Source organism: Semicossyphus pulcher, unplaced genomic scaffold (assembly GCF_022749685.1).
Source record: "Semicossyphus pulcher isolate SPU_LCO1_2020_fin unplaced genomic scaffold, fSemPul1.0.p SCAF_20, whole genome shotgun sequence".
Taxonomy (NCBI): Eukaryota; Metazoa; Chordata; class Actinopteri; order Labriformes; family Labridae; genus Semicossyphus; species Semicossyphus pulcher.
In genome coordinates this window covers 18,652,751-18,670,987 of record NW_027211694.1, presented here as the reverse complement: position 1 = coordinate 18,670,987, position 18,237 = coordinate 18,652,751, and the positions used below count along the sequence as shown (strand labels likewise).

The window sequence follows — 18,237 nt, the reverse complement described above, 5'->3', positions numbered from 1 at the left end:
AACTCTTTTGTTGTGTTTCAGTTGATTAGTCAGCGTCAGGCGAAGCACGCAGACTACAGCACAGCACTGAGAGACGGCAATGCTGAGAGGAACAGAGCCAGAGCTCTGATGCCTGGTGAGCAGGATGCTTTACTAACAGGGCAACTTTATCTGAGTGCCCAGGCCCCCATGCGCCTGCTGTGTTTGAATTGTTTAGTGCTAATTTGATGAATTGTGAGTTGTTTTTTTTAATTATGTACCAACTGAGAGACAATATCAGCTGACAGTATGAAGGCTTTTAGCTGGGTCCTGTTTTACGGATTTATGTTAAGGCCAGCAGCAAAATGACAACTTCCTTACAGTTGATATTTATGGATTCATATGAGTGCCATAAAATTAATTATAGTATTTTATTATATTTTTACATTTATATGTTCAATCTATTCTGTGTATGTTTATATATTTTTTAATAAGTAAATGTTAAGTAGTTTAATGCACATAATTAATACTTTTTTAATCTGTGAAACTGTATTTTTTTAATCATTACATTTGTTTTATGCATTATTTATTTAGTTTTATGTCTTTTATTTTTCTATATTCTTTTCCTGATTGCTTTTGGTAACCCTTGAATTGCCCAGGTGTGTTAATCAGCTGTTTTTTGGCAGGTCTAAGTATTTTTTAAGTATGTATAAAGGGATATTTACAAAATGATAACAAATGTAAAATTTGTATAATTATAACTTTTTTTGTATTTCCATATTTATGTATTATTTTATTAATTTGTCATTATATGTTCACATATATTCTGTTATACCTTTACCAATGTATTCTTTTCTCATGCATTCTATAACTCAAAATGTTTGGATTACATTATTCAAATTAAAAGGGGCCATACTTTATGCAGGGTCTCTTTAGAGGTTTTCTAATGCTGACGTGTTTCTTTGTGTCTTTGTACAGTGGAAAGATCCAGAGTTTGTCTGACTGCGTCAGAAACAAACGCCACAGGGTTCATCAATGCCTCCTATGTCACGGTACGACAGTTTGACAGTGTGTTTTTGTTACTGTCGTATTAGAGAGAGTAAAAGTGGCCTTTAATGAAACAACAAATGTCGTGTTCTCACAGGGACATCACCACAGCAAGGAGTTCATCGTGAGCCAGACTCCTCTGAGCAGCACGGTGGCAGATTTCTGGAGGATGATCTGGGAGCACAGCACACACACTGTTGTCCGTCTGCCAGACACACACTGTCAGGTATAACACACACACATACTCTTTTTCGTACTGTATAAAAGACAGTTAATATACATCATGTCTTACATTTTTTCTGTTATTTCAGGGTGCAGGGGCGGAGTCCTGTGTTTACTGGCCCAGTAAAGAGCAGCCAATGAGCTTTGAGGGTTTCATTGTTTCGTTCTCGGGGGAGGAGCATGTGTGTCTGTCCAATGACGAGAGACTTTTGCTGCAGGACTTTAAAGTGGAGTCCACACAGGTAACACACACACACACAATATATATTGTATTTTACATAGAAATGACTATACACTTATATATATATAGATACATTTAAGATTATTGTACTGTCTGTCTCATTAATCCGCTCCCTCCGTTGTGTGTTTCTCTGCCTCTGTCTAGAGCGAGTATGTGTTGGAGGTGCGACAGTACAGCGCCCCCTGCTGGCCCAACCCAGACAGTCCCATCAGGAACAGTTTCGATCTGGTCAACGCTGTCAAGGAGCACAGCAGACATTCAGACAGCCCGACAGTCGTACATGATCCGTGAGTACAGCACGAATCAGACCAATCATCACTGATGATAATAATAACTTTAAGGTCAAGGTCGCTTTACGTGGTAGATCAAACCAAAACAAATAAACACAGGTGCATTGAAAGAAAGCAGAGTGAGCTGTGTAACAGTTGTTTGTAGATCTTGTTAAAAAGGAACGTTCAGGCCAGTTATTTAAATGACTGAATGGTTGTTGCGTTACGGATCTCAGTAGGGAGAGAGTTCAAGTGGGTAGGGGCTGCCACACTGAAGGCTGAAGGTCCACATGCAGGGATGGGGAATGGTGAGCAGACCCGTGTCTGAGGACCGCAGATTTCAGGACGGGGTATAGGGGCTGGGGAGGTCAGAAAGGTACTGTGTGGCCAGGGCATGAGAAGGAGGATTTCATAGGAGATGCAGGACCTAACCGGGAGCCAGTGAAGGTGGATGAGGGTGGGGGTGATGTGTTGCCAGGGCTTGGTGCGGGACAGAACCCTGGCAGCACAGTTCTGCACATACTGGAGCCTGTCCAGGGATTTGCTGGGTATGCCGGACAGGACTCCATTGCTGTTGTCCAGACGGGAGGTAATGAAGGTATGTGAGGGTCTCTGCCACAGAGTCAGGGTTTTATAGTCGGAGTCTGGAAATGTTTTGAAGTGACAGAATGCAGATTTTTTGACTGATTTGATGTGTGAATGGAATGAGAGACCAGGATGATACCCAGGTTGCGGACTTCTGGGGATGGGCGGATGGAGCAAACGTCCCTGTCGACGAGGTTTTCTTCTCTTCTCTGTGCAATGATAAGTCTGTTTGTTTGTGTATTGTGTGTTTGTGTGTGTAGCTTGGGAGGTGCTACATCAGGGCTGTTCTGTGCCCTCACCACCCTGTCCAGTCAGCTGGAGGAGGAGGGAGCAGTAGACGTCTACCAGGTGGCACGGATGACTAACCTGATGAGGCCTGGGGTTTTTAATGATATAGTAAGTACTGGAACACACGCTACTTCCTTCCAATGCTCCGTTTTTTGCTATCACATAAAAGAAACATAAAGAAAACACTCAGACACGGTGTCATTGTTTAAGCTGTATTTTTCCCCCCACAGGAGCAGTATCAGTATCTGTACCGGGCCGTGCTGAGTCTGGTGAGCAGCCAGGAGGACCAGAGAGCCCTGCAGAATCCAGAGACCAACGGATCTGTAACACTGGGACAGACTAACATCGCTGAGAGTCTGGAGTCCCTAATGTAGACACACAAACATGTTACACACACAGGAAATGCTTCATACAAGAACACACACCAGTTAAGACTTAATGCTGTGATGACGTGATGAGAGGATGAACACCATGATGTCTGATCATAGCTGTGTCCACTGAGCACGCTGATGCTTTTAAGTACTGTATAAAATATAAACAAATTAAACATTATTACCCAGTGAAAATAATCTGGGTCAGATTAGATTTGAGTTTTATATGTAATAAAAACTAAATCCAACTTTTCATAATGCCCCATATGAGGAGCACCAACTACTCTGGTTACTGATACCGTGACTGAACCTGAAAGGTTTTTGCCACTAGAGGTCGTATTGATTGACTCATGTATGTTTGGAAAAGTCATTAAAAGTAATGGTCTTTATTTAGCTTTACTTGCAGCGTTAGCATTCACAGCAGACTAAGCTACTGAGTCTACCAGACATGAAGCTCATTCCTCATGTCAGATAAAATGACCAACCGGCCGTTAAAGAGAAATGGTTCCACTTTCTACCATCCTTAACACAGGTTTTATTTTTTATTTGAATAAATACTTTACTATTGCTTTATAGATCGGTTGTAAGTCTAGAAATACAAAATGTGTTGACAGTTTGTGAAAACTTCCTTTGACTGGTCAGCAAACAATCAGGACCAAAATCAGAAAAAAGTCAGTTTAGCAAATAAGAAGCCTGTCCAGTTGCCTTTTAGATTAAACCTTTGAACATTTGGTTAAACTAATTATTAAAACCTTTTTTATAAATTACTTATTGAGTTTTATATCCGCAGACCTGATGGGTCCGACCACACTCTGTCCACCTGTTCGATAACAGGATGAACAATTTTAAAACGCCTTATTTAAAGTCGTAATCTCGAAGATCTCAGTTTCGTTCTCTTTGGCGGCACCTGTGGCGATAAACAGTAATTGCGGGAGCACACTTCCCAGATATCCAGACAGTGTTGCATGTTTCACGTCCACAGTTGGCTCCGGTTGTAACTCGATTTTTCTGGCTGACGTTCCCTTTCCTTTTTAGACTGTTTGCCTTATCTGAGCGTCAAATTTGTTTCTTTTTCTTTGGATTTTCACTTATTTTTGAAGTTGTATCTTGCAGAGGCCGGAAAAGCAGCCGCTTAGCTCCGCCTACCCTCTCTGGCAGACCAACCACTGCTGGCTGATGGAAAACGTGTCACTAACTGGGCGCCGCTTGTGATTTTTTTCCGCGAAAGTCACCACAGACACCCAGTCTGTAATACTGCAAATGCAAAGGCTTTCATCAGTGGGCCATAGGCTCAATCACCATTGTGTTACCTCATTTGGCGATAGATAGTGACTTAACAGACATTTATTTACATGAAATCTTCGAGATTATCAACTTAACTTTCTATTTTTTATATGAATTAAAACGCAGAAGTCCCTCACAATCAGCACAATTGCAAGTAGAATAATGTCGATTTCCGACTACCACCCTCGGACAAAATATTTTTGGGATTTGCCCATTTTGTTTAGGTTGAAATTTATTCAAATGAATGGAAATAGAAGACGGAAACAGGAAAAGTGTGTGGATTTTTGTTTTTTTTTAATTCGAATGAAATTGCAAAAAAACCCAAAACAATGCATTGCTTATTTATTCATTCATAAGTTAAACACAGCTTTGGACAGAGGGTACACGGACCTTGATCGCTGATAAAAAACCTGTGAGCATTTATAATTTAATTACTGCTGCATTTTTTTGTCCAGAAGAAAGGATGAACACCTGCGACCCAATAACTGATTTATAAAGCATAAGTGAATTATTTATAGCCATTAGTAAAATCATTTATTACAGTTCAGAAGTACCGTTTTGGTCAGAATATAAGACGACCCCTTCGAAAAAGACCAAATCATGTTTTTATAAAGAAAACAATTTTATTTACCTTTATTTACCTTTTACATAAAATCATGTTCCAATATCTTTAAGATTAAATTGTCACATTTAAATTATATAAAATTCCAAAATTTCAATAAATCATTAACCATCAAAGTGCTTTGAGGACCGCAGTACGACATACTCTGTTACCATCTGCTAGTTAAGACTGTTAGCAGTTTTAAGACCACCTCTTTGGGCTGCCTTACACGTGTTTATTGAATCTGCAGCTTTGATAACAATTATCTTAAAACTGACATCATAACTCCGCCTCAGTTGTTGGTTAACTTGGCCGACTTTTGAGCCACTTTGTTCCGGACAATCACCGTGTCTCTCCATCTTCCATCCCCCTGGCTCTGTAGCTGCGAGTGACGGCTGGCCTCTGTCATGAGGGATACACTCGCTTTACAGAGAAGCGCCGCCGTCTACTGTTGAATGTACAGTATATATACATTTAAAAGTCTAGACCCCGAATTTAACACGATCCCACTTTTTCAGATCTATTTTAAGGGGACAAAATATTATATTAGGATCAATACGGTACTTTAAAACAGGTCCATTATTAGAAAGTGGTACCAAAAATGATTCACTGCCTTTCCAACAAGAACAAACAACCTGTCCAGCTGTGTGTGTTGCTGGTCAGCATGGAGCCTGAAGCAGCAGAGCCGCAACACTGCCTGAGAGACAGCCAAGAACCTTTTGAGGGCTTTCATTAAAAACAAATATGTCACAAATATGAACAAACTTTGAAACTGTAATCCCAGAATTTTCTTTAAAAGATTTTTTCTTAGTAATGGGAGGAGTCTGCTTTTGAATTTAAAATCTTCCTTAAATTCATCTTTCATTATCATTTATTTCTTTTATTTGTGTCTCTTTTATTTACTCCTATATCGATATATTTTTTTTCTTTCTTTTCATCTCTCTCATGTTTAATTTTTTTCTTTTTTTAAAACAAAGATAGATAAGATATTGAATTCGGAAAGCGGACAAAATTAGAACGAGATGACTTCAATGCTAAAAGGGGGGAGTAATGCAGCAAATGACTTTCTTCTTAACCCTTATTTTCTTTCATAACATTTTGGAGCTCAAACTACTTTATCCCCTTATTTAGAGTAATGTTTTGAATAGCGAAGGCCTCACTCGTGACAGCCGGTTATAACTGCTGTTAAATGTCTCTCTTCATGTCTTGTTGCCACTGGCTCCATGGTCTCTGGTACCCTGTGCCTTTTGTAATTCATGCTCTTGTACTCTAAACCTGTTTTGATACAACTGTGTAACTAATGCCAAAATAATGATCTGTGAAGTTTTTCTATTTTCTTAAAGTCTTGTTTCGCTCGTTACCTTCTTATGTAAAGGTCAGAGAGAAGAGAGGGAAATGCTATAAGGCTGAAAGGATTTTTAAAAGAGGCAATTTGGGATTTAAAGTGATACTACACAAAAAAACACCACAGTCCCTGTAAGCCTTTAAGGTTGTTAAAGTTGCAGATTCCTCTGATAATCTTACCAATCCTTTTGACCGATAAACCACTTAGTATACTCAGCTATAAGATAATTCAGCTGAAACAGCCTTTATGTTGTTGACACTCTGCTGTTTAGACAATGAGACAAATCAGTGGAAAGAGAGACGAACAGATGAAGCTTAGAGCTGCGATTCTGGATCCCAGTACTCTTTCTCTACGTCTTGTGTCACTTGCTATGACTGTGTTCGTTTCAAGGGAGTCCAAATGTTTTTGTTGCGTCAGACACGATCAATAAACCTCTGAATCACTTTTAAACAATCTTGCAGCTTCTACATGTGCCTGTTTTGCGCCCACTCTGTAGCGTTTGTTTAGCTCCTCTGGGGATGCAAAATGGCACAGGCTGCTGCAACATAACCAGTGATTCAAACCAGATCTATCTGTAATGTCTGATATATGTAAATAGCCCTGAATACATCAAAAGGCCAAATTATTGTATGTTTATACTGTACTTCTATATATTTTCTATTTTACTATAAAAAGTGATTTTCTAGTCATTTACACATATATAACTGTGCCGATTCTATTTGATAATTTAGCCTGGAAATATTGATAATGTTTATAGTTTTAATGGAATGTTATCACTTTTTATCTTTTGGATTACAGTAGCAGCTTAATGTGTCTACCTTTATCTCCAGCCGTAAACTGGTGCAGTATGTAAATAACTCCAGGTCGAAGCAAACTTTATGATTTCAACTTGTTCCTTTTTCTGGGCGGGAAAAAAATAAAATGTTCTTGTTTAGACCCAAACTCATTCCTTAATGTTTTCTTAAAGGGGCCATATCCTTCGAATGGATGTTCTCATATGTTGCCTGGGTTTCACATTTTTGGGTGTTTATTGTTCACAGTGAAAAAGTGAAAACTGCATAATTCCGGCAAAGGCAAAGGTCGCCTCTGAAATGGGCCATTCAGAACAGCTGCAGGTTTCTACGTAGAACCTTCCTGAAATCGACCAATCAGCATTCACCGTCATTCACCTCAGGCTGCCTTCTTGCACGAGCTTGTAGTCAAGTTGTTGTCAAGATTTCAACTTAACATTCAGGTACCTCCTGGCGATTCTGGCTCGTACATATAAGAATAACCGATCCTAGAGCAGCCATGTTTTCTACTTTGGAGTGGGAACGCACACGTCGGGGAGGGGCTACGCGGTCACTATAATATTACACTATAATACTGTCAGCCAATCGTGGCTAAGGAAGGTCTAACCTTTGAATGGCTAAACGGCGTGTTCGTTTCAGGAGGAAGGAGAGGCTCCGAAAAATAATTAAATTAAAATATGTATACAAGTCTTAACATGAAACAAACTTTACCAACATGATTCACAAACATATTACAATAACAGAAAATTGATTGGAGAGCTAAAATAAGTCCAAACAAGCAACCACATTGTGATGACAGATTCCATCATGCTTTTATTTTTAATATTACACTTTATATTGCATTGTCTCCCCTTCTGGACCTGTACATGACACGATAGTAAAGACAAACACAAGTTAAATAATCACTGCGCAACCATGAGAGGTTGACAAAGATTAAGTCAAAACCAAAAATATATATTTCTATATAATCATATTAATAATTGCCTTTACACATTATACTGTAGCAGTCAAATAAGATAAAGTGTGTATAGTGCATTAAGAATAAACCTCGTTACTCAGTGAGAATATGAGTGCACACCCTGGGAGGATCAACATTTTATTTTAAAGGCACTAAAACCCTGAAGCAGATCTACATCCTGCCTGCACACACAACATGACTAGAACTCTGTATGAAACACTAGCACTCAATCACATAAGGTTCCCACCTGCCAGCCCTAATTGCCCTGGGTCCTTGTCTCAAAGGTAATTTATGAATGAGTAGATTGTTAGCTAATCTGTTAGCTTTGCTTGAGTACAAAAAGGGTCTGGAAAATGTTTACCCGACAAACTTTTATCTCTATTTCACTCTTTGTTAAAGCCAGTGGAAAACTATTTTAAACTCTTATCATGGCACACAGGTGTTAAAAAATAAAAGCAATAACGTGTATTCATGTAATGACGAGAGTATTTTAGTCTGCCTTCTACAGCAGCTAGGGATCCAGTGCCTTGCTAAAGGACACGTCAGTAGAGTAAATGATGACTCTACTGAATGATGAAATAAACTCACCCACCCTGCCTCGTGCTATAATGGCAATTGTGATTTTATGTGCTTTGTGACAATACAAATGAATAACCATAAATTCTTAAATGTAAGCCAAAAATGCTAGTGCTAGTACTTCCACTACAATGGCTACCATGGTTAATTTTGGTTAGTAAAACCAGAGCATTAATTCCTACAGTACGACGTTTTCATTGTACTTTCTTGGCAACTGTTGGAGAAAATCCGCTTCTTACTTTTTTCAAAATAAAAGCCTTCCATAGAAGTAAAAGGGTTTTCTGCCCCCTAATCTACAGGACAGCATTTTCATGTTAAGAATTTTAAGATTTGCTCTCAGTTTGAGTAAAAAAAAAACTATAGCTGTGTCCCAACCCAGGGCCTGCAGCCTTCGGAGGAGGCGGTCATTCATAGCCTGCGCAGACCACTAAAGCCGAACGGAAATGAGATGGTCTGGGTACAGAGGATTTCCTGTTTGCGTCACCAGCTGTTCCCGCCCTTACCCTTGCGTCACCAAACGCCGCTCCTGACGCCTCCTGTTAATTTAAATAATTTGTATCAAGGGCCCTTTTGTGTTTTTTTAAACTTGTGTAACGCTAGCTTTTCGAATGAATTGAAACCAAAAACTTTTACATTTAAAGTGTATTCCTCGGCCGCATGTCGTTTGAATTGGCGCACAATGATTCTCGGGATATATTGGCCTGCGAAGGATGCACCGGATGGCCCGGGAAAAGGAGGACGCATTTGTTGGCCGCATCTGTAGGAGACTTTAAATTGCGACAGCCTTGGACGCGCTGCTGTGACGCAATCGTCCTTCAGATACGGCCTTCGAAGGATGCAGCTCCTGGATTGGGAAACAGCTATTTGAGAATTTATGGTTTGCATTTGTTTAATAGCCAAATATAACATGATAAATTACATAAAAGCAAAGTTAAAATGTGTATCCTTGTGCAATACACTGTGCAAATGCAATTAATACAGGCAAGAAAACACATTGCATATATCTTTATATATAATATATAATTTTGGGAAAATAGCTACATTGTCTACTTTACCTACACTGCTACAGCACCACAACTTCCACCTGTTTCAAGCATATGGTGAGAAACTGAACAAAACATCAGAATCTCTCTTTTTATAATTGTCACATTCCTGTGAAATCAAACGTGGAAATAAACTCGCGTCATAAATAAAACCCAGTTCGTCTGGAAAAAACGGTCTCCTATGGAGGAAGAGGAAAGGGTGATCAGGAGCCTTAGATGTCCTGTTAAAGAACTAGTTACTATAAAATATATGATTTAAACCTCTTTAAAATGTTGCATGTAGCACCCTTTGAAAGCTTAAGAAAGTGAAGTGACAGTTTTTGGTGCAGTTCAACGTGTCTACATAAAGGCTGCTCACATTAAGAGATCAAGGCACATCTGTTAACTAATTATAATATTGAAGCATAGTGTAAGGGAACACGTCGCTCCTTCTCCTTATCACTGCTAATATATTGTGTGTGTGCTCCTAAAGGCTCTCTTCTTGGTCTGCAGCCTTAATTTCCCTGACAACCCTGTTGAACAAAGAGGAGGAATTAGACAGCAGCAAAAAACCTTGTGAGTGTGTGTGTGTGTGTGAGTGTGTGTGTGTCCTTACAGAGCTGGTTCTTTTGCGTTTCCAGCAGTCCGGGTTGAGCCTCTTCTGCTCGTCTGCGAGGGCTTTGGCCTGAACGGTGAACACCCGCCGCTCCTCACTTCGCATTTTCTTCCAGCGCTCGCCGAGAAGGACGCTGATCGCTCTGAAACACACACACACGCACACAAATCCTTTATTTCCAAAGCAACAAACACTGCAGAGTCACAACACACACAGAGACACAAAGCACACTCACCTGTTGTCTTTTCCGGGGTACATCTGTGTGTACTCCACCCTGAACTTCTTGGCAAAGAGCATGAAGGCGTTCATTGGCCGCTTGCACTTAGTGGGCGTGGCACTTCCTGCTGTGCTGGCTTGCTGGCTTTTGGTTGGCTTTTGACGAGGAGAATTGGAGGGACCGGGACTGTTGGCACCTGCAGGTTAGAAACACATCCAAAAATGTAAAAGGTTTCCTTTCCTAAATGCAACTTTGCTTGAGCGTTGTTTTTGTGTATTCCTAAAGGAGCAATTCTCCCCTGGAAAGAGCCACTGTCAGTCAAAGCTGGTGTTCTCTGTAATCGATTGAAGCGATAATATTTGAAATTGGCGCCATATCTGTGGAGAAAGTTGTACAAACAGCTTGTGGTTTCGTCCATTCTACATTCCTACAACACCCAGCATGCATTGCGCCTGAAAGGAGCGGTCAAGTAAGAAATACTTCTGTTTTTGCTGCAGGCAATGGCGTAGGAATGTAGAATGGGTGAAACCATGAGCTGTTTGTACAACTTTCTCCTCCATTATTGCTTCTATTGATTACAGAGAAAACCAGCTTTGACTGACTGTGGCTTTTTCCAGGGGTGAACTGCTCCTTTAAGCTTTCTTTCTAACATCAAGCAGGGGGCGACTCTGCTGGTTGCAAAAACAATTCTGACTGTGTATAAATTTATGAGAAAATTACCCTATTTCTTACTTGATTTATTACCTCAGTAAACATTTTTTCCTAATTAATTTATGGTCTGAATCACCAGCTTCTAGTCTCCTATAGTGCCATTTAAATGAAATGTACTCCTCAACCAAGAGAGGCTTAGCAACGCAAATCCACCCTCTCGTCCAAATACGATCACTTCTAGCTCCCAAAAACCAAAAAAAAGATGGCGATGAACATAATTGTAAACTCAAAGTTTCAGAAGAGTAGCCCACAAACCAAAAGTTGTTGTCATGGTGGCTATTACTACTTGTAATATATAGCCAGTGGCAGGAACATTAAGGCTTAAGGGCACTTCTGCATTGGCTTTACTTTTGCAAACCAAGAGGCTAGGTTCACTCTGTATGCTGTCACTTTTGCTTATGCAGTTTATGCTTTCTGCACCTTGTGATGTGTCTCTGTCTGGAGAAACGGCTCCCCCACTGGACTGGGAGGTACGCCGCCGTCTGGCCATACTGCTCAACACGTAAACCGCAGAGGAGTCCAGAGGAGTGAAGTCATAACTGAGGAGGACAGGCAAAACCAAACAGGTGTTGACACATAGCAGTCAAATGTATTTGCATTGGATGATTCGACTTTTACCGGAGCATTCATCCGCGTCCGTGTCTGTTTTACCTCCTAAACGTGTCAAAGACCAGTGAGTCATCGGTATGTTTGGCATCCCTGTGTCCTGGAGGAAGGCACACTCCTCCAAGCTCCATTTCATAGCATGGTATCCCATGACGCACCACGGTCAAGCTCGGGTAAAATGACGACCACCCTGCCAGAAAGTAACACAGCGTGTAAAGATCTACATAATGTTGCTGTTATTGTAACAGGTCCAGTATTTTCTTATCACACCTACCTTTGCTTTTGACATAGAACGGGTGATCGATCTGGCAACGGGCAGTCAATGGGGTCCGTCCGAATGCCCCGGGGTCAAAGGTCAGCTGCAGGACAGCCTGTCCAGACAACATAATCTCTGAATGCTCCACCAGCTGCAGACCTTCAGAGCCATAACTCTGCAAAGGATGAAGCAATGTGTTTACTCAGTTATTTTGGTGGATCATCGCTTTGTTGCCGGCATATATTCTGTATTTCATTCACAGTCTCATCAGGCTTCTTTTTACGTCTCTTTGCTTCTTTAATTATACAGATGGCTGCTGCTGTTTGTTAAAATACGACACTGAACAAAAAGTGACGAGCTCTGAGAGCAGACCAGAAACACAACAGATGGGACACCAAATCAAAAGGAACACTGTGAACTGAGAAGTCTGACAGTCTAAGCGCAGCGCTGCATAATGTACCTTCAGAGATCTGCTTTGCTCCTCATCACCAGAGTCCTCTTCCTCAGTGGAGTCCAGGTCCTCGATGTCCTGCCACTCCACATTAGAGCCGCTATGGAAGCGCAGATGAGTGCCTGATGACAGATTAAGAAATATCTATTATTCCCAGCAGACAAAAGTGATGATCCAATAAGAGTGGCAGCTAAAGAATCAGAAGAGAGCATATCTTTATTATTGTGCTTGTGTGTGTGCCTACCTTTGAGGAAGCAGTGCCAGGCGGTGGAGGGCCAGGTGAAGCTCCAGCCCATATCTTCATCGTCAGACAGAGAGGATCTGGTCGACACCACAGAACCACATTCACTGCTTTTCTGTGGAAACATGGAGCGACATCTTTGTCAGGGACGAGAGGAACAAATTGGAGTAAACACAGGAGGCTCCAAACTAACGGTACAGAAAGCATGCAAAGAGGACGCAGGTAAACATGAGCTGTACCCTGCTGCGCCGGCGCTCCCTGCCGTGACCTTTGGAGGGCGACGAGGTGCTGCGGGGAGGAGAGGGAGGAGGCCGAGCGTAGGAATGTAGATTGCTGCTGGTAATGGAGAGGCAGACTGAAGAAGAGCTGAAAAAGAGACCGGCTCATAAGTGGCACCCAGAGACTGTCGTTAGAAGTTGGAGTCTAAGAAAGTCACCCTACTTCTCAGTTGATTTATTACCTCAGTAAACATTTCAGTAATGAGTTTATGGTCTTTATCGATAGGTTCAAGTCTTCTTCAATACAGCATCCCTTTAAGAGTCAAATAGATGATAACACAGGGTGTGCTTTAGGCCGTAGCTAGCTTATGACAATTTCCCCTCACAGTGACCATAAGATGTCTTGTGCAGTGTTTGATTGTACTTAAAGACAATCTAAGGAGTTGGCTGGTCATTTTTTGGTATGATAATTTTCTTTAAACCTTTTTTTAGCTAGCCAAAATTAGCATCACAATACAGATGCACCTTGCTAACAAAGATAGCACTAGCATTAGCTGATAACTTAGCATGTGCTAACCCCTCTTTCTCTTCTAGCCCTATAGGCTGTCCACTAACCAATGGGTTACGTCCACTTGCGTACATGCAATCGTACATACAATCTGTGGCTGCAACTACTACAGATAGCACAAAGAAACATCTGAGGGTACAAGGGCGTAGTTTTCATTGTAACATTGGTGGGCACATCAACTTTTTAAAAATGTTTTAATTCTATTTTTTTTCTAGCAAGATTTGAAATATGATTAGTCCCGTCATTATATCTCCTGCTAGTCTCTGAGTAGTTTAGTTGACAGAATGATTTCTCCGCTTCATCTGCACTCTCTCTGCCTTATGAAGGAATTAATTATTATTGTTTCATCATTGCTTAAACTGAAAAGAAGAAATTACTTTAGTATATGAACTCCAATCTCTGTCTTTACCTCCACCTCAGTAACTAGTATTTGTAGCAGTAAATAGGCTTTATCCTTTATTTTGTCCATTAATTATTATATTACTTTTAAAACCGCACGCTTCGATGATGAGCTGTTTTCATTTCAAATGTCACGCTGTAACCAAAGACATTCGGGCAGCGATATTAATTAATATTAGTATGTATAATGTTTAAACAAACTGCAATCCCCCAGGGAGAGGGAGAGAGAGAGCGAGTGCGCCTGCATAGGGACAGCTCGAACACGGTTCAGAAAGACATGTTGTTCTGCTGTATAAATTTCAGTTTAATGAACTGTAGACTTGAATCCTTGTTTACAGTGACAGACGGAGTGACGGCTGTCTCATGTGAAAGATTCCTCCGCTGGTTGAAAGCGCAACAGTTAGGGACAATTCAGTCATTTCTGTATATTGGTAGGGACGTGGCTCTAACATACCCAATTCTACGCCCTTGGAGGTGTAGTAGCTACAGTTAGAAAGGACCCAAGGAAGGACCCAAGGTAATTTGTAGAGCCAATTCAAAATGGCACATTTAGAAGTTTATAGTACATATTTTATACTGCTTAATGTTCCTCTGTTATTTCGATGCAGTGCATACATGTAAATATTCATTCTTATTTGAATTCATTTTTATTGGTTTAGATCTGTAACAGAGTTTTGGAGACACGTTTTATTCTTACTTTTCATCCATTAAATCAAAATGTTTGTGCATCATAAGATAACATATTCCTTTATTGATGCCCAGGGGGGAAATTCGGGTATATATAGCACACCTACCTGCTGTGAGGAGACCCCTGTAGCAGTGGGCTCTGGGGCCCGGTGGCGATGTGAGCCAGCTGTGTCAGCCAGTGTGTGTCTGGAGGCTGAGCGTGTGCATGCCTCTCCTGGTGTGACACACCCACGTCCACCTGGTAGACAGGTGGTGCTGCTTGCGCCACCTCCTCCTGGACCTCCTGCAGGTCCGGGAGGTCGTCTAGGAGGAGAAAACAAAGAGTGGATGAAAACTCTTGTATTACCGTTATCATGAAGTTTATCCATCTGCTGTGTTACATCCACAGCATGCTGGCGTCTTATGTACCGTATTCCATGTGACTGTCACTGGTGGGGAATCCAGGTGAAGAGGGGAGGTGTTCCTCAAAGCAGAGTAGGTCATGTGATTGGTCTCTGTCTGTATCCATCATCACTGCTGTAGGTAAGAGAAGCCAAATAGGGACCATATTACAGACGAGACACATCCCATCCACAACAATAGGGTTAGGTCCTGATTAACAAAAGCCCTAAATGATGAACAGTCTCGAGTCAACGTTCCTGTCCTGAGTTAGCACAAGACAAGTGTATTACTCAAGCATCCTAACTCCTCATAATCTCAATAAACTCCTAACTTTAGGATAAGTGCTTAGCTGTTCTTACTTCCACTTTTCCACTAGGTAGTGTTAGCTAACCTGTTTAGTCTGTATGGCAGCTCTTGATGATTTGTTTTGGTATCAACAGCTAACTTACCCAGCCCAGTTTAGTTTAGTGCCCAACATATATGTTGCCCAATTTAGTTAGATTGAATGTACTATTCATTATGTTTTAAAGAGGAAAAAAACAATGTTTACATAGTTGTCATAGTTGAACATTGCGTGGTAATAGACATGAAACATGAAGCAATGTGGGATCAGGTTTTTAGGATGTCCCAGCTTGAGATAAGTTAGGGTGAAGTGATGTAAGATAAGATTCCTGACGTTGGTCAAGATTTGATTCTGTTATGACAAAATGGGGAAAATCCATCCAACACTGTTCATCATTTAATTTAAGACTGAAGCGTGGAAGATTCTTTATTGTGGCCTCAGATCAAATTGTAAAAGGCTTTTTAATAGTCAGGTGTTTTACAGAATTATCTACATTTTCTAATGTATTCATAGGCTAAAGATTTTATAAAAACATATTTTGTCATATCACATACTGATTTCCTGATTTGCATTGTAAAGAATAAGTTTAATGCTATTTAGATTATTGGTCTTAACACATTAACGTACAGAAAACTCAAACACTGTTCAAAAATAGTTAATAAGTGTATATCATGTATAGTGAAGTGTGACTCTATTGCCAATCTATTAAAAGTCTATTATTTTCATTGATAACATTAATATTATAATTATATTTATTCATAATCTATTATTAATTATGAGTATATAATTATTATAACAAGCCTTGACTTTTAATTTAACAGATGTGTCTATCTTATAGAGAAACTCTTTCTGTAGCTTTGGAGAAGTTTAACTAAGTCTAAAGATGTCATTGGACCTGGGCTTTGAAACTACAAGTAGAAGGCCTGTGCTACAAACTGAAGATGTACTCAGAGTTTGAAAGAAACGGTAGTTGACCAGGCAGGAAGCGTCTGACAAAATACAGCATTAAACAGTGTAGGTTCAATTTTTAATCTACTGAGGATTTAAAGTGTGAATATCTTAAATTATGCTGCTTAGATTTTGACTTTACTCTTTATTTTACTTTTGTGAATCCCCCAACTTCATAAAAGTGCAAAACTAAGTCAGTGTGGGGTATCCCTTAAGGAGTTTTCAGTCAGTAATTACACAGTACAGACAGGTTACTCTGTAGTTTGCTACTCTGTGGTTACCTGTGTGTTCACCCTGAGGCTCTGAATCCTGCATGTTCTGATGTTTGGGGGTCACAACCTCCCAAACCATGGTGTCCACAGTCACTGAAACATGACCACAACAGAATATGAGCTGACTGCACATCCAACACGTCACACTTTATTAGCATAACAGTTTTATGTGTCAAAAATGTGTTATTCAAAAATATAGGACATATACTAAAGGTAGAAAATCTAACTAGCAGGTAACCTTAAAGCATCTGGATTTCTGCTTTAAGCACCCACCAACACAGAAACTTGATCCTTCACTGAGCTGTGATGTATAGGCTATAAATGGTAGGGGTGACATAAGGAGACACAGAGTGATATAGGGTAACACTCCAGTGGCTGCTATTACCTAATAACACATTTAAGTTTAGACACATTCTCAATTATCCATAGTGTATTTAACAGTTTTCTTTCGATGGAGGATTAAAAGTATAATTCACACATGACGTTGAAATATTCGGTTTCAAACATGTTAACATGATTAGAACATGTTAGAGTCTTATCTATTTCACAATACTTGCGTCATGTGACTCCCTCTTGTTTATAAACTTTGGGATCCTGCACGCATGCGCAAAAAAGCCCATTCATTCAATGCTGAGAAGGGCTGCGATAGTCGTTTAAATTAAGTAATTTAAATGAGCTAAAAGCAGGAAAATAACCACACAACATACGCTAACTACTGTGACATTATTAAATCTCAATGGTGTCAACATTGTTACGCTTCAGAAAACTCCATAGAGGCAGGGTTACTTTGTTGTCACGGAACAAAAGTGAAAAGTTACGTCGACGAAAACAAAACAGATTTAGCTTCTGTTTTTTTCCACACACAAACGAATGATAAAAATGAGATTCGGAGTGAAAATATGCTTAAATACGTTAAAATGGACGAAGCCTTCTGTTGCGCAAAGGCAGTTACAACAAAACAACTGTTAGCTCACGTCAACAATGAAGCTTTACGGAGAGAAAAGCGAAACAGAAGATACGGAGAAAGATAATCGTTGTCAGTTTCACATCATGACTTGAGTGGCAAATTCAGGGAGAAATCATTCAAATGACGGAATCAGTTATCAAATTCAACGCTTTAAAAGCCACAAATTATTTCAATGAACTTTCCTTAACTCACCAAAACAGTCGCCTTGTACGGGAATGAAGGCTGGTATAAACGCTTTCTGTCCAGCGTTCCTATTGGCCGAATCTAACGTCAATCTGGCGCTTCTCTCGTCCTCATTGGTCAGTTCAGAGCAGACTTGTTCTCTTTATTTTCACCACCACAACAATAAAACAGTGGGTGGGTTAAAGTGATAAAAGATGGATAAACCAAAAGTACAGTAACTGGCAATTATAAAACATGTAATCTACTGTACTGAGAAAATCTATTAAATATCAGGTCACTATTTTAATCACGGAATTCAGACTGTGATATAACAATGTTTCTTTATCTTGCAATATGGCAATAGGCTTATGTCACATGTCACAACAACCTAACAAAAGCAAAAACGGAAATGTTCTTGGCACAACATTCACATTTGAACATAAAATTCAAAGATTAAATGCATTTAAAGCATGCTATGTGACCCCTGCAGGGATGTCATGCATCCTGTTCAGCAAGTAAAACAGGTAGTCAGCTAAGTAACTGAAGATGTCGGAGAAAATGCCCATTTTAAGTGTTTTAGACACGTTTCTAGTATAAAGCCTTTAGTCTACACTATTTAGTGTATTTTTAGATGTT

At 40.1% G+C, this 18,237-nt stretch overlaps 2 protein-coding genes across 2 annotated transcripts in view; one reads left to right on the top strand and one right to left on the bottom strand.

The window, feature by feature from the left end:
• The window catches only part of LOC138599842 (receptor-type tyrosine-protein phosphatase zeta-like), a 77,650-nt gene extending 74,157 nt beyond the window's left edge, over positions 1-3,493 (top strand). The window contains exons 27-33 of the mRNA XM_069671597.1: positions 22-115; positions 937-1,010; positions 1,103-1,231; positions 1,317-1,469; positions 1,613-1,755; positions 2,583-2,718; positions 2,841-3,493. Of these exons, the coding sequence (XP_069527698.1) occupies positions 22-115; positions 937-1,010; positions 1,103-1,231; positions 1,317-1,469; positions 1,613-1,755; positions 2,583-2,718; positions 2,841-2,984 (873 nt within the window). The 3' untranslated portion in view covers positions 2,985-3,493. The remainder of the gene's footprint in view (positions 1-21; positions 116-936; positions 1,011-1,102; positions 1,232-1,316; positions 1,470-1,612; positions 1,756-2,582; positions 2,719-2,840) is intronic.
• Positions 3,494-9,554: 6,061 nt separating this feature from the next.
• LOC138599217 (HMG box-containing protein 1-like) lies at positions 9,555-17,647 on the bottom strand. Its single transcript, XM_069670720.1, has 13 exons — positions 17,632-17,647; positions 16,482-16,565; positions 14,937-15,044; positions 14,636-14,831; positions 12,896-13,022; positions 12,660-12,771; positions 12,425-12,537; positions 11,983-12,139; positions 11,754-11,898; positions 11,523-11,641; positions 10,410-10,587; positions 10,175-10,316; positions 9,555-10,091 (listed from the first exon to the last, which is right to left on the bottom strand). The coding sequence occupies exons 2-13, from the start codon at positions 16,549-16,551 to the stop codon at positions 10,074-10,076; spliced, it is 1,485 nt and encodes a 494-aa protein (XP_069526821.1). The 5' UTR covers positions 16,552-16,565; positions 17,632-17,647; the 3' UTR covers positions 9,555-10,073.
• Positions 17,648-18,237: the final 590 nt, after the last annotated feature.